The sequence below is a fragment of the Prionailurus viverrinus genome, chromosome B1 (assembly GCF_022837055.1).
Source record: "Prionailurus viverrinus isolate Anna chromosome B1, UM_Priviv_1.0, whole genome shotgun sequence".
Lineage (NCBI taxonomy): Eukaryota > Metazoa > Chordata > Mammalia > Carnivora > Felidae > Prionailurus > Prionailurus viverrinus.
Window position 1 is genome coordinate 69810948 of NC_062564.1, and position 25595 is coordinate 69836542.

Below are 25595 nucleotides of genomic sequence, written 5' to 3' on the forward strand. Positions count from 1 at the left end.
TAATTCAACATTAACCAAGGTAGCATTAGGTAAAAAATAAAGATTTTTTTGTTTCTTTATGATTTTTATATTTATTGTATTGATGATGCTGTAATATTTTGTGCCATGTAATACTTTTCTTTAATGTTATCTACTTATAATATTTTCATAAACAAATAGTTTATGTTTTTCTAACGAACTTAGGACAATAGAAATAGGATTAATAGAAGTAAGTGTAGGAACAACTGATAACTTTTTTGGGAATGAGGCAATCTCATAATTGAAGAAACTGTAGTATGTTCTCTGAGACCCAGCCAATAATGTACTTTAAAAAATTTCTTGTGGCGCCTGGGTGGTTCAGTCGGTTGAGCATCCGACTTCAGCTCAGGTCATGGTCTCATGGTTCGTGAGTTCAAGCCCTGCGTTGGGCTCTGTGCTGACAGCTCAGAGCCTGGAGCCTGCTTCCAATTCTGTGTCTCCCTTTCTCTCTGTCCCTCCCCACCCCACGTTCTCTTTCTCTCAAAAATAAATAAACGTTAAAAAAATTTTTTTTTTAAATTCTTAAACTGATACTATTGCACGGTGATGAACTATGTCTAACATTAAATCCCAACGAATGCTAATGACAGTATTATGGAAAGATACAAAAGCCATGTAAAGATAAATAAGCAATAGGTTTATTCAGACAGGAATAAAATAATATAGGAAAAAGAAATGAGAAGAAGTAAGGTAGAAAGGATGATACTGCAGTTTGAAACTTTTAGCTATTAAAGTTTATTAACTTTTTATAGCTGAGAAGGAAAAAAAATTGGAATTTGGTCTTTGTGGAGAAGGTGTATTGTATCAGCATTTTTAGGATTCCTTTTCAAGCTCTGCACAAACTCTGGAAGAGTTTCACATAAACAATTCCAACACGTTTTTCCCCTTCCACTACTCCAACCATCTACACGGCTGGGTCAGCAAAGTTGGACTCTACTCCCGGTATGTAAGCGAAGCAATAAAAATACTTTACTCTGTTTATCAGCATCTGGAAGGTTCAACATCAAAAGAGCCAGAGAACTAGGTCAAAGGAACTGTCTTTTATCAGTGACGTAAGGTCCTAAGCCTCAAAATCCAAATCAAACAAGAAGCATCTGCGTCCTTCAGGCAATTCCACACTGACTTGGGACAGGATAAGAGGAAACAATAGAATGGGGGATATAATATTAATGTTATCATGCCAATCGCTCAAGAATTTTATCCTCTCTAATCTGAAAATTTATATCCATTCAGAGAACATAATAGAAGACAATGCCAAAAGGTATCATTGCCCTTTGAGGCTTTTTGGGTGATGATTTCCTAAATATTAATTTAGACGTGGTCTAAGGGTTATTGTAGGGAGTGATGTGGTTATAGGAATGTTGCTTTGCTAAACGTAATGCAAGCACAGTTCAAAGTGTGGACATCCTCTTTGATTCAGGCGGAGGAGAGCCAGGTAGGAAGGAGTTTTGGATAAGAAATATAGCTGATTTTTTGGCAATTGGGATTGCATATTTTCCTTCCATAAAATGAATATAAATTGCACATTTGTAAATCAGCCTTTGAAAATGAGGTGAGCTTGAGCTATCTTCAGAAGCTGAGCTTCTGAATAAACTGATTCAGCTTTTAGATTTATCAGAGAAAATTTAGACCAGAGGGAACAAGCTTGCTCCTGCTACATGGGTTTTTTAATTCTGTTTTCTTCCCTCCCACCTTCCTCTCTCTTTTCCTTTCTCCCTCCCTCCTTTCCTTCTTTCCTCCCTCCCTCCCTTTATCCCTCTCTCCTTCCTTCCTTCCTTCCTTCCTTCCTTCCCTCTTTCCTTTTTAATTATCATTTGCTAATAAGTAACATAGAGGCTGCTTTCAAGAAACTCACAATCTAGTTACCAGTGAGTACATAACAGTGGAAATATACATACCTGGGAAGAACAGTGCTTCCGGAATTAAAAAAAAAAGTGCTCTTTTGATAAAATAAAATTGATCATATTTATTATTGAATATTTATTATATTCAATAAATTCAATAAATATTATTGAATATTTATTATATTGAAGCTGGGTAATGGGTATGTTTGAAATTTTCCACTAAAAAAAGTTAACGTTAAAAAAATCTAGTTCTCCCAAGAAATGAAATAAAGAAAAATATGAGATCCTTGAGGAAAAGACTGAATCTTGTCTGCATGTGGAAAAGCTTGTTTTTGGCTAGAGTAATGAAAATGAAACCAAACAAGAACCTAGTAGTAATGTTGCTCAATTCCCTCAACTCCCAGGAACACCTGTTTTCCCCAGGTAACAAACCCCAGGCACCAGAGGAAGCTCCACCTGGTGGGTGAGAAGACTTTGCTTATATCACGGTGATTCGAGAACAGTCCTTCAGACAGGCAAGTCTCCAAAAGCCACAGTGATTACTCCCACCGACCATCTGCCCATACCTCACCTACCTCAGCAATTTATTTCCACTGAATTAGGCTTTAATGTTTTGTCCTAAGTCTTTACCATAATTTAATACAAGAAAGCGTGATAGAAAAACCAAATCTCTGTCTACTGTAATTTGTTTGAGGAATATTATTTATTCTTACTCAGTGTCCTCTGTAAAAGGCCCCAATGTGATACATTCTATTCAGAACTTAGTGCCAGAAAATAAATGGTCTCTTCTGAGGAAATAATATGTTAAAAAGAATTAGCTACCCCATTAACTCCCTTTCGTAAGCACAGCGCAAAACTTGATGTTTAATCATATAACTCATCCAGAGACAGTAGTTTGCTTTAGCACTTCCTGAAAGCCTTCTTTAAAAAGTACCAGATGAAGTTCCACATGAGGAGTCTGAAGTACTTCCTGTCTCACAAGGTTTTCATGAGCTTCAAGTGCCAGAATATACGCAAGAACATTTTTAATTTATAAACTGTCATATAGAGATAAATACTGTTATAAACAGCAAATTACAATGTATCCAAAATAGCATTAGGTAAAATGACCACACAAAAACTGCAAGGATATCAACGATTAATAAACCTGCTAAAATGAGGTTAGCAACGTTCCCTTAGTGGTCAAGGACGTGAGACCAGAGGCTGCTGGTGAATCCACATGAAACTATTATACACATCGTACTCTTAAAAAAATCAAACTCCATGACAGTCCTCAGTGATTCACTAGGGTTGCTTCAGAAAAATCAGATTTACCTTTAAAAAACAAAACTGGGAAAGACGAGTTAGCTACTTACAGCAGTGATTATTGGAAAACTGACCACAGCACTGAGAGAGTGGTTAGCTATGAACCAACAGCAGGTAGCTATTGCCCAAAGAGCTCCTGACAGGAAACCTGAAACACACACAAACAGTGCACACTTACAAGCCATGTTCCTCTCCTGAAAAATCCATGCTCTAGATACAGCAGGAATATTAAGCTGCTCATATCAACGCATTCCCATTGACATTGTCGGCCAACATGGATTTTTGAGCTGTGTTTTACGATAATTTTGGAAACCAAGTCATTTTTTTTTTTTTGCTCTTGATGGCTGTGGGTATAATTATCAATTTTTTCACTTTCTTGACATTAAATAAAATACCCAATGTTGTGGTTGAGGTAAAGATTGGGTAGTGGAGAAGGACCAAGGGACGATACTGGATCTGAGCATGCTCTGTGAACACCATTTATGCTAAACTATAAACCTAAAGATGCTTAGAGCTAAGGGGGGAAAAAAAAGCCTCCTAGAATTTGAAAGAAAATACCAGATATAAATTTCAGGATAGTTTAGCTAAGTGTTCAGTACATATCTTATCATTTTTTATAATGGTATAGCAGCACACATTGACTTTACTGAATCAGGTATTCAAAATGAATCTCTGACATATGTTTTATTTTGTTCTTAAAAAAATTTTGCTTGTGGACTTATGTCCCAAATTGCATTATGGCAAACTCTGAAATAAGTGAGAAATTATATGTATTTTTTACCACCAATGCCGAATGGATTAAGCCCAAAGCATGCACATTCAACATATGCTTTTTTCAAACTCTAAAACGGCTTCTTATTATTTTTCAGAGAAAATGTTTGTTGACCTAAGTGACTACAAATTTCTATTTGTTGACACTTTAAAAAAATAGTCATAGGACTCTGACTTTTAATAAACATCCTGAGGTGATGAAGAAGAAATAATAAAGTCTGATGGTCAATTTACAAGATATTCTGGTGTAGGAAACCAGTAGATCTTAGATTCACTGCTCAAGTTTCAGGTTCTGTGATGACTAGTATTTCATATCCAGTTTCATGGCTTTTAAATCCTTCATATTTAGTTGTGAGTTGGGTCAAAGCAATTAGGGAATGAACATACACACAGACACACACACACACAGGATGGCTTGGTTTCCAGACGACAATTAATCAAACTGAGTGTACTCTCACAGAGTAAGATTTTTTATAGTAAATATTCTTACCTGGCAAGACTGCTTCAGGATATAGCTTAGGGTTATTTTTCATGGCTATACAGTAGGCGAAAAAGTAGACTGTACTCGTAAGAAAGATGCCGCTGAAGTGTGCAAAAACATAGTCTAAATCTGAAAATACATATTATAAAACTCTCAAATGTGTCATTCATTTCAAATATATTTAAGGTTCTAATAATAAAACAAATCCACCAAAATTAACCTTAAAAGTAAACAGTCATTAATTATATTTTATTATCCTAGTTTTCTACATGCTGTTTGTATGGAATTAAATTAATGTATTTAAAACTTAGAAATATGAAGTGGTAAATTAGTTATTATAATCAAGTCTAAAAGACTTTTTTATGATTACCTTGGAAAGATAAATAAGAAACTATAAACATTATGTGAATACGATCTTCTTTTTAAGAATTGTATTCAGACTGGGCTGCCTAGGTGGCTCAGTCTGTTAAGCATCTGACTCTTGATTTTGGCTCCCGTCATGACCTCATGGTACATGAGACTGAGCCCTGCGTTGGGCTCTATGTTGAGAGTGCAGAGCCTGCTTGGGATTCTCTCTCTCCCTGTCTCTCTGCCCCTCCCCTGCTCACACACCTGCTCTCTTTCTGTCTCTTTTAAAATAAATAAACACTAAAAAAAGAATAGTATTCAGACTTAATTTTATCAATGGCTATAGCAAATCTCCAGGTAGGCTGTATTTGGGGGTTGTGTGTGAAAAAATTATGGGAGTGCTAATTTTATATGGTGACCAATTTGGAGACCAGCATCTCTGTTGCAGATGACGTTATCTGGAAGGATATTCAGCAAGTTATCCCAAAGAGAGTTTTATTCAATTGTTTATTATAAATCTCATTACATTATGGTGGCCCAATATCTGAGAAACCGCAATTCCACTGATCGTTTGATTAGGTTGTACTCTAGTCATACAGACGGGTGTACTATAACTTATTGGCTGGGAAGGCCACATTGGATGTTCCTCTCAACTAAAATTTTGACAAAGATGAGCGGCCATGTTTAAGGAGAAAAGCTTGAACATCAAAGAGTTTGTCTATTCTTCTAAAATCTTAGACCCTACTTCTGGATCAACACATCTATGGACCACCACAAGAGGCAACATAACACAGTTTTTAAAAGCACAGACCACCTGGATGGGATCTTCAATCCACTACTTGCTAACTTTGAGACTCAGACAAATTACCTAATCTCTCTCTTAGTTTTATTAACTGTAAAACAAGGATAATAATGGCATCTAACCCAAAGGTTGCTATGAGGATCAACTGAGTTATTATTGTAATGTGCTTGGAACAGTGTCTAGCACAGTTCATGTACTACTTATGTGTTCGTTAAATAAATGAAATAAAAAATTATACCTCTCTAGGATTATTTTTGAATAAATTGGAATAAGGTGTATTCCTACCAGACTACATTCAAATTGTCATAGGATAGATCCCTAAGAATTGATTGTACTATTTACATAAAGAGATTGTTGAGTACATTTTTTATTATGTCCCAGGACCAAGAACAACTGTACTCCTGGGTAATTAGTTCTTTTTATCTTGCATTCACCGATTTGTGGGACTGATCTGATTTCCCTTGTGTCTGTAAGAAACCTTAGAGCCAAATTTATGGTTCATTTCTAGCCAGTGTACAGATGTGTCACAGAGTTTAGACTCATTCCTGGTTCCATTTTATTTTTTCACTCTTTTTTCTCCTTCTCTTTTAATTTATCCTATGTTACTCTATTTTTATTGTTTTTTTTTCCTTTACAAATGAAAAGAATAAAAACACCAAAAGTATTGTATACACTCTTATAAAAAAGACAGAAGTTAGTAAAAGATTTGAGTGGTGTTCATGGGGCTGAATATAAAAAAGGAAGGAAGAAACAACGGTCTTCCTTCCTCACTCTATCCACTCAATTAACATTGTTCAAATACCAGCTTTTTTTATCAGTCTTTCCCTCATGACTTTTGCCCTTCAAATTTTTCCCTTATCTGAACATAGATCACATTCATTTTCAGTACCATCTAATTTAGAACTTGATTACCCACAATCTCATTCTTTTATGATTTCATTGATGGAAACTATGCTGTAACATAATGATAGGACTGCTGCAGTAGACACCCTTTCATCTCCTGATGAGTCTGTACAAGGCTATTTCATATAGTGTTAAGTTTATACCAGAGAGACTAATTCTATCACTGGAAACTGAGATAAACTTGGGAGCCTATGTTGGGCTTTTCAATGCACTACTTTATGCTTTAAAAACAATATCCTCTAACGAGGCTATACTTTGACCTTTATTTCATTTTAAAGTGATATGTACTGCACTTCAGTTTTTTTTTTTTTTAAGAGGAGAAGAGTACATATTTTCCCAGAGATTAACTAACTGGAAAATAATCGCTAAGTCTTACTATAAAGCCAGGAACCATGTGTTAACATCCAAGTAGCTGATATAAATCCTGACTAAAGTTGATTATATTTATATTTGATGATCATGTGAAAATACTCAAACAGTCCTTTATTGCTTTTAATCTTTAGTGACCATTTACAATGAAAAATATCAAATCTATGTGCCAGGATTTACTACGTAATCGCATTCTTTTTATATTCTTAAGTAGAAAAACAGGTATGGAGTTTATTTATAAAGTAAAATAATGTTTTACTCTTACCATACTGGCTTGCCCCTGTGTATATGCTATCATTTCTTTTGCTGTGGTCCTTTATATAAATTATTGGCACAAACGTAGACCCGTAGAGTATTCCAGATATCACTGCAAGACTGCAGCCCCTTAAAAAACAAATACATCACTGCTAATCTTGGCCTACAGCAGTATTTCTGACAAACACACAAATGGAATCATAATGAAAGCATGCTTCAGAGTATAAATCACAAGCAGTTAAGCAGAAATCACTCATCTATCTCAAGCAACATGACTGTCAAAAGTCAAAGAAATACCCTGCAGGGTCAGAGCAGCATCAGGGCACAGACTGAAGCTTTGGTCCCCCACTGTTTAATAGTGGACGTACACAATTTACAGAAGTTATAATGGATTATCATTGTAAATTGTCATTACATAGATAGGACAATTGCCATCATAATAAACTTGGCTCTCTAAATATGCACGATTTGTGAACTGATGCTATGCCCTCTGCTTCTTTTTTAACCAATAACACCCAGCACAGGGCTAGGATAGACAAAATACTAAATGCATGCTTGTTCAAAACAATGATGGAAATCCACAGACTTGCCTATGTCAACTATGCCTTAGTCAACTATGGCACGGTCAAGAAATGCTGATTTAATAAAATAATTTGGATATTTGCAATAACACATTACTTTTTGTAAAAAGAGAATATTTCATCTTAGCACAGGGTTCATGTTGACTCCTCAGACTTGGGCCTTATTCACATGAAGCAAGTATTCCCAATAATCTTAAGGAGAGATGATTAATATTTTGGAACAATCCCTTTAAGTTAATACAAAGGATAACGGCATGAAACAGGAAAGTTTTAGGCAAAAAAAAAAACAACCCAAAACAAAACAAACAACAAAGCCAAACAAACAAAAACCAAACCCATTTCTTTCCAAGCTTAAAAACATATTCCTAAAGTTGATTTTAATAGGAGCTCACAGGGCCAATCAGCTCTGTCCACACTGGAAATCCCTGTGTCCTGGTGAAGCCTGGAGCACATAGTCCTGAAAGGGGTATCCCAGGCACAGACTGGACTAATAGATCAGGTCTAGCCAATCATGAGACAATCAAAAATGGTCAGAGAAAGACAGGTATCACATGATTTCACTCATATGTAGAATTTGGGAAACTTAGCAGATGATCATAGGGGAAGGGAAGGAAAAACAGAGAGAGAGGCAAACCATGAGAGACTCTTAAATATAGAGAACAAACTGAGGGTTGATGGGGGTGGGGGGCTAAATGGTGATGGGCATTAAGGAGGGCACTTATTGGAAGGAGCACTGGGTGTCATATGTATGTGATGAATCACTGGGTTCAACTCCTTAAGCCAAGACTACACTGTATGTTAACTAACTTGAGAATTAAAAAATAAATATACATTAAAAATGGTTTTCTTAACAATCCCTTAAGAAGGGAGAAACTTTGTGAAAAAATGTGTTTTTTTTGAGAGACTGGTTTTACTTTGAAGCAAAAACAGCAACATGTTCATCTTCCAAAGCTCATTTGTGAGCTCATTCTTTCATTCACTCAATTGATTTAAACATTCATCGAGCATTTGTTATGCACCAGGCACTGCCTCTTTCCCACTGTGAGAATAGTGTACATACTAACAGAGGAAATGCTTTATATTCTTCAAGTGCTTATGTGTGTCACCACAGAAGGTCCAAAACAGTCATTGACTGTAAATCGCAAGCTATATGCTTACACATTTTCACATTTCTCTGCAAATCCAAAAACGTCCCACAAGAAACTCTAAAACACAGGGGCTGATGGTAAGCCAAACTCTCTCAGTCTTTATGATAGTGGGGGGTAGAAATACATGGACCCAGAGTATACTACTATATTTGAAAATGAATATCTTGAGATTATAAAATCATCTAGCACATGAGTGTAGGGACTTCCAGCGGATGGCAGGCCTCCTGGGCAGTGCAGTATTAGTGAAGTGTATTGCCTAATTCGACTGTGATTGCTGAGAGCATATCGGTCACTCTGTGCTGTGGCCTATATTACCTCTTTTACCTTAGGCACAAAATTGCTGCAAAATGAGATTGCTTTAGTCAGCTTCTTATTGGCCAGAGATACTGCACTAGCTTAAGAATTCCATGAAACACTGAGATCAAGGACCTCTGTACCTAAAAACTCAGCAGAGGACAAGAAGGTCTCTCCACCATCAAACTACAGGAGTCAGAGCTTATGTTACTATTTTCTTCTTGAACTCAGATGAGTATCACTTCACTCCAGTAACCCTTGCTTTACCCAAATATGAAAGAGAATAACGGAACCTCTTCTTACACTATGCGCTGTTGCAGTGTAGAGAGTTTATCCACCCAGGAATAGTCACGACAGGGATCTTGAATTTTGTTGATCACCTATTGAAAATATTGGCACGAACCAAAACAAAAACAGCACTCCTTGATAATCACATTGGTGACAAAAAGATTTTCAGTGTTTTTCTCTTCTTTCCCAAACATACTTTAAAATATGAACAATTGACATTATGCATTCTGATTCTGTGGATATCTCCAGACTCAAATGTTTCTGATTCTGTTCCTCTTTCATTCAGAATGGTTTGGCAGTTGGCAACTTCTCTGTTTAAATTTTTTCAGTTTAATACATGGCTACTTTGATACACCTATCAAAAGTAACAGAAGTTAACAATGCTTGTGTTTCTTTTGCATATTTTAGTAATCTGTTAAAAAAAATTAGAACCAAGGAAAACTCAGACTCTTCTACGGAATACCTAAGATTGATAGGCAGTTTTCTTAGTTTTTGTTTTTGTTTTTTTTTTAACTGAATTACTTAATAAAACATGTCCAGCCATGTTTCATGGTTAGATTAATATTCGGAGTCAATAAAAATTATAGGCAAATTTATAATATTTATAATATTGAATATGATCATCTTTGCCTTTTGGCTAAAGTTTACTTGATGTAATACTCTTACTGCTCTTGTAAGAGATAAGAAGTAAGATTTGAATTCTTTGTCATGTGTTAAGTCAAGTTTTCCTTTGGCAATACTGCTTTCTTTTGTGATGAGGAGTTCATAACGTATGGTTGTGTAATACCCAATCATGCTGCTTATGTATCTTTACACTTGGTTTGCTCATATCCCTCCATCTTGCTTAGGAAAATCTAAGGCAATTAGCCTACAATTTATCTTGTACCAGGTGGCATTTCTTTTCTCGTTCTCTCCCTTGGCTTGAAGAGTGGTTTGAAGATTCAGGAGGTATCCGAATCCATAGGGTAGGCAAGGAACATGGGAATGCTCCTTCACTCAGTCGCAATTTGTCCCTTCTCTCTGTGACATTTTCCAGAATAGAGATGTCTATGGGTTAGCAAATCTCTTTCCCTTATACTTCAGCTAATTATTAGTTAACTTTTTCAACCTAAGGGTTCAGTCACCTTATTTGATGAGGGTTTTGATAGGGGAAGAGGGAAGAGAGAAGAAAATGTTAATTTTGAAGTAAGGAGTACAGGGAGCACCCTCAGGGAGGCAGTACGTCAGTGGGGGTGTGGGATTCCAGTTTCAGAGGGCATCTGGATAGCAATGGAGCCATGGCAGCTAGGAGAGATACTTGAAATAGAAAGGACTAGAGTCTGGGCTCATGGCAATGGGGGTTCGCCCTGAAGTCATTTCTGTGTATGTGGTCACTGGCACCTGTCTTCTGTCAGATCTCTTATAAATGTTGTCCCTATTTAATATAGATTTGCTACTCCAGACTCATTTAGGTTCTTCAAACTCAACCAGTGATTTGTTACATATTTCTTGTCTTTATCTTTGAGTGGAAAAGGATGTGGCGAAAAGAGAAAAAGGAAGAAAATCAAGTCCTACTCCAACTTCCCTATGACTTGATTTATCCTTTCACTGGCTGCCTTTGATCCCACTACTCTCTCAGGGCTTTACTTTCAGACCTCCTTCCTCTCTCTTACTAAAGTAACTTTCACATTCTTCTTCAGCCTTTAGGGTCTTCTTATTACAGAAATCCTTAAGCCATTCCAAAATATGGGCTTGTTTATACATCTCCCAGTTGGGATCTACCAATAATAGATAGAAGTAGGTCTCTGTGATTGGTGAAAAGCTTTCCTGTGGCAATCTTGATGGATCGCTACCTAGACCTAACTATAATAAATATGTAATATGAAAACATATTTTAGACAGCCCGGATGAAGGAAAAAAAGAACTACTTTCCCATCTGTGTTTCAAATCTATGCACTTTCCTTTTACCTCAATTTTATGTTTCAAATCATATGGTTTTTCATATTCTACTCACATGCTCTGTCATTAACGGTGTGGTGTCCACAGAACTCGTGCTGCTTGGTATTTCGCTTTTGATGAACAAAAATATGAAAGCACTGTAACAAAAGTAAATTTTAGTGATGGTTATCATAAGCCTGGTTCATATCAAACTGCCTGCATTTTTATGAGAAAACAGCTTAAATCTAGTCCTGACGATATGATTACTTCCAAACTGCCTCTTCAGTGGCCCTGTCATTTCTCTAGAACCGCCATTCTCTTTGGCATCTCTTATTGTCCTTAATGGCAACAAGTTAGAGGCTTAACTTATAAGATTTCCCCTCAAATCAGATTTTTCTCTTGATTCTATTGTTTCAGCCAATAGCTGCATCTTTCTTTTAATTCTTACTTAACTCTGGAATCACATGGTAAAAAATTACCTTGAATGAAAACCACCTTGAATGACTATTTTGCACCTATGATGCCAAAAAAACCCTAAAAGTTTAAGAGCATCCTCAGGTGGACAGACAATAGAAGACAGATAACCACTGATGTGAGTGCAGAACTATACAACCCCCACTGAGGAGACTCTGGGGCCCTAGAACACGGTACATCCACACTCAGGTGAGGCCACCTTCATGGTTACACAATGGGATGCTACATGGCTACAAAAAAAGAAATGAGGCTGACCTCTGTGCTCTGATATGGAAAGATCTCCAGAGTATATTTTAAGAAATAAAACACATACACATAAGCCTGATGATTTTTTCCCGTTTAGCATTCTCTCATAATGCATTGTCTATTCACGTCCAGTATCTTTGTAACAAATGTTTCACTTAACATTGACTTTTGAACCATGCAAATAGGTTAAAATATGTTAAAATACTGAATGAACTTCAGAAAATTGACAGCTTTGGTATACTTTTGGCATTCCTTTAAGATTTTTTTAATGTTTTTATTTTATTATTTATTTATTTATTTACTTTTGAGTGAGAGACAGAGTGCAAGTAGGGGAGGGGAAGACAGACAGGGAGACACAGAATTCGAAGCAGGCTCCAGGCTCTGAGCTGTCAGCACAGTGCCTGATGTGGGGCTTGAACTCATGGACCGTGAGATCATGACTTGAGCTGAAGTCCGATGTTTAACCGATTGAGCCACCCAGATGCCCCTTGGCATTCCTTTTAAAAACATGCTTGCATTGTTCAAAAGTTAAGACCAGATAAGCTTTCAAAGTACATATGATGCTGAAATAGTGTAGGTAGCTAAGTGCACAATAGTGCATATAATGTGTTATTCTTTAAATACAAATTAACATTTCTTAGTTTCCTTAGTTCAGTCTCTCACATGCTTTAAAATCTTGAATGGTTCCATATTCTTTTCTATTGCAAATTTAACTTTCCTTTTTGAATTTTATTACTCTCTGCATTATGTTCCTTACAACCTACTTGACATAGTTTTCCGCATGGACTTTCATCCCTGACCGGTCCCTGTTTCAGCTTCTCTTTCACCCTCTCCAACCACCTGCTTCTGCTTGTGTTTCTTCCTTAGCTAGACACACCACGAACTCCCCTTTTCTTATCCAAACTAAAGAAGAATTGAAGTGCTGAACTTGAGAAGAACCCTCCTCCCTCCCAGCTCAGTCCGCACAGAATCTTCCTCTTGGCTGAATCCCCACAACACTAAGGGTAGTCATCACGTAATCCAGACCATTTACCACAAGTCCTTGTAAACTTTTTTCTCTACAGGTTTTCTAATTCAATGGAAGATATGATATCCTTCAAAGTTCTCAAAGTACTTAACACTCAGTAAAAATGAATACATAAAACCCAATTAAATGTGTATTTCTTAGTTAAACATGTGCTTCCATACATGTTAATTTGCAAAGCTATCATTAGACATTTCAACTGCATTTTCCTCACAAAGTTACAGTAAAAACCCTCTACTTTGTATCTCCCAGTGTGTCTTCGTAATAACAATACAGGATGGCATAAATACTTGAAGGGTACCAGTGAAAGTCTTCGAGTGTTTCTTCAAACAACTGTACGACTCGGCAACAAATCCGTTAGCCTCTCTGACCCTCAGCTTTTTTTATCTAAAGAAATAGGGATGTACCCACTTTTTCATCCAAGGAAATGGGGGTGTTCCCACTTAATTCTTTATAGAAAAGAATTTATAAAATTTTCAGTGTACTTTTTGGAACATGGTAAAATCTCAAAACAGGTTAGTAAATAAAGAGTCTATTTACTCTTTATTTAAGAGTGGGTGGAAGAGGGAGTTTTGAGCATGAGGAAAAAAAATCAAGACTAAGCAATCAGTGGTTCTTAGCTTGTGTGAGCAGTGTTTGTCATAAAATAGGTAAGTCATCTCGATTAGATCAAGAGGGAGTACAGGGCACTAAATTAAGACAAGGTAATGATGTTTAATTTATGTATGTGAACATAAAACCAAATAGATCACAAGGTCTTTTGGGCTACAGACTTACAGAACTTGGTACAGTGTGTCAGACACAAAGTTTAACGATAAAGTCTATGAATATTGTCAAAAGCATGGGAAAAAAATCAATATGTTTTACCTAGGGGTGCTTCTCTAAATTTTCAACCTTTCCAGTCCCCCTAGATTTGTGACCCTATACATCTTACTATTAGTAAAACTGGTGTATTTGTTTTTACACTCACAACTGAATTCAACAAACCTTTATTGAGCAGCTATTAAGTGTCAAGCAGTGTGGCAAAGTCTAATGGTGATGGTGGGAGAGATGGTATAACAGAAATGAACAGACTTTGCCCTTCAGGATCTCGAAGTTCAAGGATAAAGGAACTGTATGAATAATATAAAACAGACCCTGAGAATTTCCATAATAGAAGAAATACAAAATGCAGTGGAAGTTTAGGAATGACTCATTCGAACTAGGAAGAAATCAAGAAAACAACACATAAGATGGAAAATCTCCATTGATGTGTAAGGGTGGCCACAGAGGCTGAGGAAAGGGTCTTAGGGCTGAGGGAAATGTCTGCAGCATGTTGTGCTAAATAATCCTGACTCAAGGACTTGACAATACAGGGACAAGGCTGATCTAAGAAGAAGGGTTGAATCTGTAACTGTGGAGGACATGCCAGATTAAGGAGACAGATTTATTCTGAATCTAAGGGGGAGTCTTCCAACGTTCTTAACCAGAAGAATGATGACTGATTTGATAGCAGATGCGAGCAAGTTAATCCGGCAAGAGGAAAAACTGGAATTAGGGAAAGTCGATGTGAGAGATTTTTATAATCATATATAGGTGGATATATCATAGGGAATAGGTGGAAAGGAGAGGAAGAGCCTGTGAAACATTAAGAAAAAATTTTGCAGCAGGATTAGATACAGGATGGGGTATGAAAGGAAAAAAAAACCTCAAGATGACTAAGGTTTTGAATTTGAATAACTGTGGCTAATACATTCTACAAGAGGGGAAACACAGGATGAGGAAAGAGTCTGCAGGGAAGGGTAGAAAAAGAAAAGCAATTCTGACTGTGAAATACTGAAGGCAGAGAGAAAAGAACTAAAAGTCTAGTGTTCGTGGAATGCTGACCATGTGCCTGACCCACCAGGGTCCTCTTCCGTGCCTTATCTCACTTCAGATTGGGTAAGAGGTGCCTGGGGGGCATCTATGTAGAGATAGAGATGTATAGCTTGGTCCGTAGTTAGATATAAGGACTGTGGCTCTGAAGAAAAGTAATGGCCAGAAACAAAAATTGGATTTCCTCACAACACGACTCTCCAAGATAAGCAAGTTAAGTGAGAAAAAAACGGGGAACAGACTCAAGGATAATCCAAAGCATTTTTTAATTGGAAAGGAAATCTGCTTTTTTATGAACTCTGACTTCTGGATCTTCATTAAAGTTTAAGAGAACATTGTTTCTTAGTTTCAGCTCTACTCCCATCACCCACCCTTGTATATTCTCTCCTGAACCATGGATACTAGAAGGCTGAAAACTCTATCTTCCCAAACTGTATTAGCAGTTAGGTTTGCCAAGGGGAGGCATACAGATAGGCTTAAAGGTTGGGGGAAGCCATTTTGTTTTGATGGTGGCTTTGGTGGTTTCAGGAGCAGTGGTAACTCAGGGCATATTGATTGGAGAGTGAGCCCCAGGGCTTTGGGAAGAGCCCCTTCTCCTTCTGCTTCACTGGGCCTTATCACAATTTTGTAAAAAAATTCCCTATGTGAAGTCCTCTGCTGTTTAAAATACACAGAGTGGTTTTGGTTGTAGAACCTGACTGATACTTACCTTACATATAGGAAAAATGTAAGGTTAGAAATAATCTAACCAATCCTTTAAAAACTGGACTGTATAGACAATAGGAGCAATGGCTTCAGTTTTAAAAAGAAAAGCAATATCCCAAACAAATGTGACTGCATTCCAAATTTCCTTATACTGGCCATGAAACTCCAAGATTTTTCAGTGGATGCCCTTTGAACAAACTGATTTAACTGAGTTAAAATGATGAAATGAAAGTTTCCAGAAGGGCTGCTTGGTAAAGAAACATAGAAGGGAGCTGGAATGCACTGCAGGAAGAAAGCATTACATTTCTGTACCACAGACCAAGTTGCGTGATTCCCCAGGTGCACTGACTAGTTTACCACAGAGTTGAACAACACATGTCCACGGGGAAAACAGTAATTGAACATGAACTAGTTATTAATAAAAGTATGATTATTATAATAAAAATTACCCAATTTATAGAGGATTAGCCATGTGTCTAGCAATATACAAAGCACGTAACATATTTCTATTCATTTCCTCTTCAACATATCTGACAAAGCTGGCACAATTATTATCCTCACTTTAACACCAGATGAAGAAACCAAGGCTTGGAGAAATTAAGAGATTTGCCCAAGGTCATACGTGTAGAAGTGGTAGAACATGAGTAATTTGCAATTTTAGAGAATGTGCACTTTCTAAAGAAAGAAGAAACATGGAGAGAAACAATGCCTGACGGACTGAGTAAATTGGCCTGAAATTACCATTAAGTCAAACCTAAGGCCCGCTGCATTACAATTTGGGGGTGTAAAGAAATTGTTTTTGAGAGAGAGATTCAAAGCTAGTATGCTGTATGAATTGCACAAAATACATAAAATCACCTCTAGCCAAAAATGTCAGGAATCTGCTATTTTAGAATAATCTATGTTATTTCTTCTCCAATTGGCCTGGAACCACTCTCTTAGGCAACATTTCAATGACAAAGAGATTGTTCCTGAATGTGGCTGGGGAAAAGCCATCATTGCAGGAGGAAGAGAAATATAGTGTTCTGTCCCTGAAGAATAAAAAAGTACTAAAATCTTTCCAGGCAGTGCCATCCATTATGTGAAGCACTGACAGGGTATATAAATGGAGTCGAGAAAGGAAAGGGGACTGAATTTAAGGTGACCTAATTCCTGTTGGAGTTTTATTGATTGACCACTGCCATATAGAGATTTAAAGTCATTTTCATCCTCATTCATATAGTGCATACCACTAGATACAGATACATCCAAAAATACATATTTATATGAGTATATGTTTTCATACATGAGACAGTAGTTATCTAACTGGGGTAAGAAGAAGAGATTAGGTGGCAGGAATGTGGAAACTGTGGCAAAGAGTAAGTAAGTAATGCTAAGAGGAGAGAATCAATGACTATTCCAGGGGCATCATAACATTTATAAATATAGTATTTAAAAAAAATTTTAATGTTTGTTTATTTTTGAGAGAGAGAGCAACAGAGTGTGAGCGGGGGAGGGGCAGAGAGAGAGGGAGACACAGAATCTGAAGGAGGCTCCAGGCTCTGAGCTGTCAGCACAGAGCCCGACGCGGGGCTCGAACCCATGACCCGTGAGATCATGACCGGAGCTGAAGTCGGACGCTTAACTGACTGAGCCACCCAGGCACACCTATATAGTATTTTTTAGTTTGCAAAATAATGTGCCATTTGATTCTAATTCATGAGCTATGTACTGTGATTTTTCTAAAAAGTTACAGATAATGAAAATGAGCTTCAAAGCAGCTGATTTGCCTGAAGTCTCAGAGCTTTTGAGAACTAAAACGGGGCCTGTGACCCCAGACCTGACCCTTTTTGTCCTCAAAATATGTGAACGTAGATAAAGAATCTGAGGACAAATCATGTCACTTTTATGAAACACAGGCTTAAAAAAATGTAAACACACTGAGATCTCTGAAAGATATTCTAGATGTCTGGAAGAACAGTTAAATTAGAAATGACTGTATACCTTACTACCGATAATCCAGCTCCAATGTAATTTAGCACTGGTTTTGACACTTCTTCTGCATCCATTCCAAACCAGCCAAACCTAGAATTGAGAAAGTTACATCACATTTTTTTGAAAATGTGTTCATCATAGTGTTTAAGAGCATGGACTCAGGGTCAGATTCCTGGATTCAAATCCTAAATCCCTCTCTTACTAACTGTGACTTGAATAAGTTAACTATGTTTACTGTGCTCAATTCCCCATGTTTAAAATGGGGTACCCATATGGTCGGTATAATTATTATACATATACCTTCCTTCATATGAAGATTCAGTGAGTTAGTATATGTAAATTTGGATGTTCTTTTCTTATTAAGACTAAGGAAGAAGGAAGACAAAATAAATGATTGAGTAATTGAATGCCGATTCATTGGCTGCAATTTTGTATAGGGTTTATTGAAACAGACTTTTTTTTTTCAATATATGAAATTTATTGTCAAATTGTTTTCCATACAACACCCAGTGCTCATCCCAAAAGGTGCCCTCCTCAATACCCATCACCCACCCTCCCCTCCCTCCTACCCCCCATCAACCCTCAATTTGTTCTCAGTTTTTATGAAACAGACTTTTAAATAACTGCTTGGTTAAAGATCACTCCTTTTTGGCATCACCTAAATTTTTTTTTTTTTTTTCACGGCTTGAGTTTATAGCGATGATTACCAACAACCACTGTGAACCATTCAGGGCAAGAGTGAAAGAGGGAATAACAAGAAGCAAAAGAAAATAGCACTTGTAAGGTTGGAGGTCAGTTTGTTTTGTTATTACTGGGGTTGTTATAATGCTTTGAGAGGGAAGAGGAGAACAAAAAGTAAGGTAAGGGTGACATCCTCCCTGTTTCTTCTTCTTTTTTTTAAGTTTATTTATTTATTTTGAGAGAGAGAGAGAGAGAGAGAGAGAGAGAGAATTCCAAGCAGGCTCTGCACTGTCAGCACACAGCCCGATGTGGGGCTGGAACTCACAAACCATGAGATTATAACCTGAGCTGAAACCGAGTCGGATGCTTAACCGACTGAGTCACCCAGGCACCCTGACATCTTCCCTTCTACTTGTCTTCCCAAACTCCACTTAAGTGTTCATTTTAATGCTTAACAAGGGGAGCACAAATAGAACTTTCTATGATGATGGGGCACTTCTACTGGTGCACTGTATACCAGGGTAATTTCTAGCCATATATGGCTATTGAGCTCTTGGTATATGGGTAGTGTGGCTGTGAAACTGAATGTTTAATCTTATCAAATTTTAATTAATTTAACTTTGAATATAAATGGACACATATGGCTTCTGGTGACCCTGTTGGACCCCTCTGGAGCTGAGGTTGGCATACTTTTTGCTAAAGGGCCAGAGAGTAAACACTTTAGGCTTTGGGAGCCAGATTGTCTCTCGTGAGCCAGACCGTCTACTCAACTCTACCACTATAGTGTAAAAGCAGTCATAGACAAAACGTAAATGGATGGGTTTGTGTTACAAGAAAACTTTATTTATAAAAATGGCTGGTTTGGTGACCCTGACCCAGGTTCTAGAAAGAAGATGTGCTTTAAGACTAGAAGGCCTGGATTTGAAGCATATCTTATTCATTCTGTGATATTCAGCAGGTTATTCAACCTCTTTGGTAGATCTCTAATAAGGTAGTGTTTACCTCATCTTTGTAAAAATGAGAGGAGAATGATGCACATAATGTGTCCAGCAAATTGTCACACACAAAAAAGGGAAAATAAACACCAGTTCCCTTCCTCTCTTCCTTTTTCTGTTCTAAGGAGACAACTCTTTACTATATCTTAACCAATATCTAGACCAGATATTAGAACTTAGAACAAAGAATAATTATAAGTAGCATATTTTATGTGTATGTCTTACCAGCTATAATCTCTGTGAGGTTAAGAACCATTATTCCTCTCAGCTAGCCCAATCCCTACGACTTGTCTTACATGAGTGTAGAGAATCTTACAGAAATTGTTTTCTGTTACCTTGAGCTTGCCCAGCCAGTTAAGGCATTAAAAGATCCCCAGATTAATATTCCAAGGCCTAAACCAATGGTTTTGATAATTGGGACAACAGCAACATTCCCTGTAGATGTAACATACCGGAAAAAAATATGTTATTTCTAATAGAAAAAAATACATTTACAAATTGAATTAGTTTTTAACTTCAACTGAAGCTTATGAGATTTTGACAAATTTAGTAAAGTACAATTCCTTACTTTTTAAATAAAATAACTACATTTTTGGCATTGAACTCATGGTTATGATTGCTAAAAGAAATAAACATAAGACAAAAGCTTACAAAGAAAAATATTAAATTAGCTCTTTGCCTAGTAGCACCAATGCTTTTTATCCTTAAGATAGGTCTCTATTCTGTAACTTTTTGCAGAAGCTGTAATGATAAAATTAGTGTCAACAGTAAAATTAGTCTTAGACTTGAACCAGGGCCACCACTGGTAGAAGTTTCTGGCCCAATATGGCCCCAGACTTTGCTCTTCCATGCTCACTGACTTGTCTTTTGGAATCCTGCATTCATTGCTTTGTGCTCTGGAAGGTCACTCAAGGCCAAATGCATGATTGTTTTTTTTTTTTGTTTTTTTGTTTTTTGTGTTTTTTTTTTACAATTCTTAACCTTTCAGCAGTCTGGCTTCAGTCCTGCAATCGCCTTTTAAAAGGTTTCCTCTCGTAGCTTCCAAGATGCCTTCATTTCCTGATCCCCTCCTCTCTCTCTTTAGCTCTTTCACTGTTTGCTCTCTCTCGGCATATTTTCTGGATTTAGATGCCCCTTAAGTATTTTCCCCTGAACACATTCTTCTTCTTGCTATATTCTTCTTTGGTTACTTGACCTAATTTCAGGATTTCAGCTGTCAGTTAGAGACACATAGTCCCAGTGGTATTGTTCTAGCCTGGACTTTCTCCAGAGTTTTAGTGCTATGCTCCCACCACTATGAGAGGCCTCCAACCAGAGGTCCTCCACTGTGGGAATGTCAGGAACTTCAGACTCAAAAGGTCCTAAGCTGAACTATCCTTTTTCTTTTTGGACACATACCTCTCTGTATTTTCAGCACTCATGTCAATGGTACCACCACCCTCCTCATCACCTATAATAAAATCCCTACATCATCACTCGTTGCTCCCTTTCCTCAACTCCCCATATCCATTCAGTTACTATGACCTATTTCATTCACCTCTGCAACATTTCTCAAATTATAGCCCTCTCCACTGAATCCCAAAGGAAACTGCTGGGTGATTATAAATACTTTAGTTGTGATAAAGATCTGGAGGATAGATGGATGCTTTCTTTCTTGCCCTCTCCCCATTAAACATAATAAACATGATCATGTGAATGGAAATTTAAAAGTTAACTCTTTTGTCCTCCAACTCATGAACTTCACTAAATCATTTAATTCTGCAGAGACTCAAAATAAGTGGGTACCCAATACATTGTTAACATTTTAGAATTTATTTGCTTTTAATCAAATTAACCCCTGAAGAGCCTTGATACTTTGAATTCGTTTTGCCAAATGGAATAGAAATCTCCTGGAATGTATTTATATTGATGGAAGAAAACCATCCTGACTGTCCAAGCAAAGGTACACATTCTTATATAGTTTCAGGAATTGATAAAGCAACAAAAGGAATATTTTTGCTTTTATTTTTTTGCCAGTACTTTTGAAATGATAATGTGTGCCTGTTTGCCTACATTTAAGGACAAATCTTAAAAATATATATTAGTAGAGGCTACTATTAAAAAATATTTTCTGATAAACATAGAGAAAAAAAGGCTGGAGCACTTAAACTAATATATGAGTTATGCTTGAATAGATAGGGAACAACTGAAATACATCTGCTATAATTGTCTACCAAGAACTAAGAAAGAAATCATTAAGAGGAAAAAAGAAATGCACCCAAAATATTTATGCAGCATTTGAATGAAAGAAACAAAATTAATTTCTAGTATCTATGACTAAGGATTGCTCAGAATTGCTGTTGATGCTATTTTCTTTTACTGTGAATCAGAGTCATTTTGATCGGTATTAAATGATTAAAGAATAAATTATATCATACATTACCTGTTGCCCAAATGCAGCCCCCAACCATTGCAAAAGGCCAAAATTTAGGGCAATGTAGTATCAGATTGACCGCCAGGGCAATCATCCATATGGCAGCACAAAGTACCCACTGGAGAAACATTCCTGGAAATAAGAGAAATTGGTTTCTGTTGTTCAAACTGATTTGAATAAATTTAATGGTTGGAAATATCAAAGAGATATTATTATAGGAATAGCTGCAACTTATCGAATGCCTGTACGTGGGTACTTTGTACATTGAACTTTTACAACTGTTAAGCATCATAATTAACCCTAGTTTGAAGATGGAGAAGATGAATGTGAGATGAAGCAACATGGCTAAACAGCTAATGGTTTGTAGACCTTGAACTTAAACCTAGGCTGTTGACTCTGAAGCTTACCAAATACAGTGCATTCCTGCCTAAGATTCTTTTGTTTGTTTGTTTGTTTGACCTGTTAGATACATCAAGAATTTTCTACCAAAGAGTACTGGCAAGAACAAGTCTATATACCTTTATTCAGATGCTGCAGGTATTGCCACCTCTCACCAAAACACAGCATTAAGAATTACAGAACAGCATAACAGTAATTTAAACCTTCAGGGATCATTTGTGCCACCCTTGGGATAAAAATAAAGCCATTTATGGCCACACATAGACCTCCTACATTTAGCGTTGAATGCCTGTGATGAGCCAGACATTACAAACCTGAGAATAAGCGTTCTGGGTCAGGGAATTCTCTTTCTGGGCTCTGGGTTGCCATTTGCTGCCAGTTATCCGAAGATGACATGGAGATATGAGGCATATCTCTACCTGACGCCTCTGTACCATCAAGGGTTTAGGGATTAAAAGGTTAAAGAAAAAGTCTACACTGGAACAAAGACTAGGGCAGTTATAACTCAGTGTAGCTCCTCTGACTCTAACTGGGGAAGATTTTTGCCTATTTCCATTCAATTTCATGTTGGGGGAGAGGAAAAAAAAAATGGCTGTTAACCTCTAAGACAAAAAAGGAAGATCGCAGAGATGAGAGGGAACTTCATTTGACAAGTTCTTCATTTCACAAATGAGAAATTGAGAACAAAAGAGCTGATGAGACTTGCCCAGGATCACACAGTTGTTGAGAGACACCTAAAAGCCAGTTCCTCTACCCCTTCAAATATATTTTGTTCTTCTTTTAGTAGTTTCCATTTCCATCCTAACTCCAAAGAAAAAGAGAAGAAAGGCTCTGGAAGAAAAAAAATTTGCAATTCTATTGTTTAATTAAGTAACAGGGTCTAAGGAACTGAGGGGATAACACAACTGCTTCCCACCCAAGCGTTCAGTGTAACATCTCCAGTTCTTTCTCCTGGCTACAATACGGGGCATCTGGCAAATATGGGGCGTCTGGGTGGCTCTGTCAGTTAAGCCACCGACTTTGGCTCAGGTCATGACCTCATGGTTCGGTTGGTAGGTTTGAGCCCCACGGAGGGCTCTGTGCTGACAGCTTGGAGCCTAGAGCCTGCTTCGGATTCTGTCTCCCTCTCGCTCTCTGCCCCTCCCCCACTTGTGCTCTCTCATTCTCAAAAATAAGTAACTAAATATTAAACAAATAATAAAGGCAAGTAGATTTTTAAAAAAGGAAAAAAAAAAAAAACCCTTGCTTCTCCTTCCCTGAAGTTCACATTACTGTCAAGTCGACTGTCGCGTGCCATGTCTAGAAACACTGAACTATGCAAAGTCATATAGTAAACACTACAGAGTTTTTATGGGGAAAAGGGTACAAAACTCAAGTTTCATCAACGCATATGAAAAGCAAAGACAAGAACCTAATAAAAATGGTAGTACGGTTTTACACCGGCTAAGCGGTGAAGAAATTCACAAGTATTAAAATAAACATGGCACTTTAACTTGAAAGAGACTTGAGGTTTGCTTATAGAAGTGGGCATTGCAAGTGTGGCAGCTTGTGAGCTTTTGTGAAGTTGGTGGATGGGGGTTCCTAACACCAGATGTGAATGGGTGTGGTGCTGATGGAGCTGGGGGATGTTGAGGAGTGCGTGCGCAAGTGCATCTTGTGCCTTACCGTGCATCTTTATTCATCTGGATGCAGTTTTCTGTGTTCACCTAGTGTTGTAGCAGAGTCGAAATCATACCTAAGCACAAAATTCATTTCGTGCTCAAACTGTTCTCTATCATACGAAGCTCGTTTGAAACTCGTGTTTTCGAAACAAGTGTATATTAGTAGCACTGACTAACTTCCTTTTTTTGTAAACATAAGAGATACGGCTAAAAAGCCTTCCTGATTGATGGTCTCTCTCCTAGCTTTACCGTGACGCACAATCTTAAGATTATCCTATACTGACTAAATCTCAGATAAACTGGCATGAGCATTATCAAATGATGTATCTTAAGCTCTATTCATTTGGCACCAGGTACAAGAAAATTGGTAGCCATCATTAAAACAAAAGACCGAAAAAGGGAACTTCACGTTTGAAAAGAATATAAAGTTAGCGTATTAAGGAAAAATAATTACCATCACCAGTATCATATTTTTTGAGTGGTACAAAGTTTGAGCCAAACAAAAGGACAGCCACAGAAGAGGAGATGAAACCAGTGGTTAAGTCTGTTCCATTATTGCTCATGGTTCCAGTACTGCCCAAGAGTGAGCCGGTTCACTTTAGACTTGATGCACTTTTCAAGAGCTTCTGAAATAAAATAAAAATAAGACAACTAAGAAGTTGTGAATCTGTGAGCAAGTTGTGACTTACATGTGATATTTATTGAGATTTTCCAAAGCATGCTAAGATTCCTTCCTCCAAATAAAAAGTTAGGACGTTATGAAATTATGTATTCTGTTTACACTCCATGTTCATTCATCTGTTGTTTTGTTTATTTTACCAACAGATACTTTTTGATCACTAATCTACAATTAAAAAAAAAAACTTTGGGGGTTCCTGAGCGGCTGTCAGGTTAAATGTCTGAATTCTGATTTCAGATCAGTCATGATCTCACGGTTGTGAGATCGAGCCCTAAGTCAGCCTCTGAGATGGGCATGGAGCCTGCTTAAGATTCTCTCTCTCTCCCTCTGCCCTTTCCTTGTTCACGTTCTCTCTCTCTCTTTCTCTCAAAAACAAAACCCAAGGGCTCCTGGGTGCCTCAGTCGGTTGAGCGGCCGACTTCGGCTCAGGTCATGATTTCGCGGTCCGCGAGTTCGAGCCCCGAGTCGGGCTCTGTGCTAATAGCTCAGAGCCTGGAGCCTGTTTCAGATTCTGTGTCTCCCTCTCTCTCTGCCCCTCCCCCATTCATGCTCTGTCTCTCTCTGTCTCAAAAATAAATAAACGTTAAAAAATTAAAAAAAAACAAAACCCAAAAGAAAAACTTTTTTTTCAGAGCTCGAAAACCTTATTTCTTCCAAAATCTGGAGACTATTTTTATTATATTATAAAAAAATTTCTCTTGTGTAGGCTGACTAGTAAAATGAAAAGATTTGTGGGCCAGGGCTCAGTTTACTTCAGTTGTGTGACAATCAAATTAAAGAGCACATGTGAAGACTTTCATAACTCTCAGTGCCTCAAAAGCAAATCGGAGCCTGAGGACACATTTAGGTTCTATTGCTGCTACACACTCACCATCACCTAGAGGCAAAGTCACTTATCAGTAGTGCCCTCATGGTCTGTATTTGTTTAAGCGATTCATGAAACTTTGTATCTTTCTGACTTAAAAAAAAAAAATGAACAGATAGAAGAATCCTTTAAAGATCTCTTCAAGAATTTCTTAAGTCTCTTCAAGATTTTCATCCTTGAAGAATCCCTTCAGGAATCTCCTACAGTATAAGATCAACAGTGGTATGATGCAAAATAGCTTCACCTGGTCAGCAGAACTATGTGAGGCAGCTATTCGGCTGCCTGTGCAATCTGCTGGACA

At 37.4% G+C, this 25595-nt stretch overlaps 1 protein-coding gene across 10 annotated transcripts in view; it reads right to left on the minus strand.

Annotated features, from left to right (window-relative positions):
• TMEM144 (transmembrane protein 144) overlaps positions 1 to 25595 on the minus strand; it is a 79473-nt gene that overhangs the window by 12112 nt on the left and 41766 nt on the right. For all 10 annotated transcript variants that reach the window (XM_047856454.1, XM_047856456.1, XM_047856461.1 and 7 more), the window contains 9 exons: positions 24205 to 24376; positions 21700 to 21822; positions 19613 to 19712; positions 17611 to 17691; positions 11401 to 11482; positions 9423 to 9499; positions 7107 to 7225; positions 4429 to 4548; positions 3218 to 3315 (listed from right to left, as the gene is read on the minus strand). In XM_047856454.1, the coding sequence (XP_047712410.1) occupies positions 3218 to 3315; positions 4429 to 4548; positions 7107 to 7225; positions 9423 to 9499; positions 11401 to 11482; positions 17611 to 17691; positions 19613 to 19712; positions 21700 to 21822; positions 24205 to 24313 (909 nt within the window). In that variant the 5' untranslated portion in view covers positions 24314 to 24376. The remainder of the gene's footprint in view (positions 1 to 3217; positions 3316 to 4428; positions 4549 to 7106; positions 7226 to 9422; positions 9500 to 11400; positions 11483 to 17610; positions 17692 to 19612; positions 19713 to 21699; positions 21823 to 24204; positions 24377 to 25595) is intronic.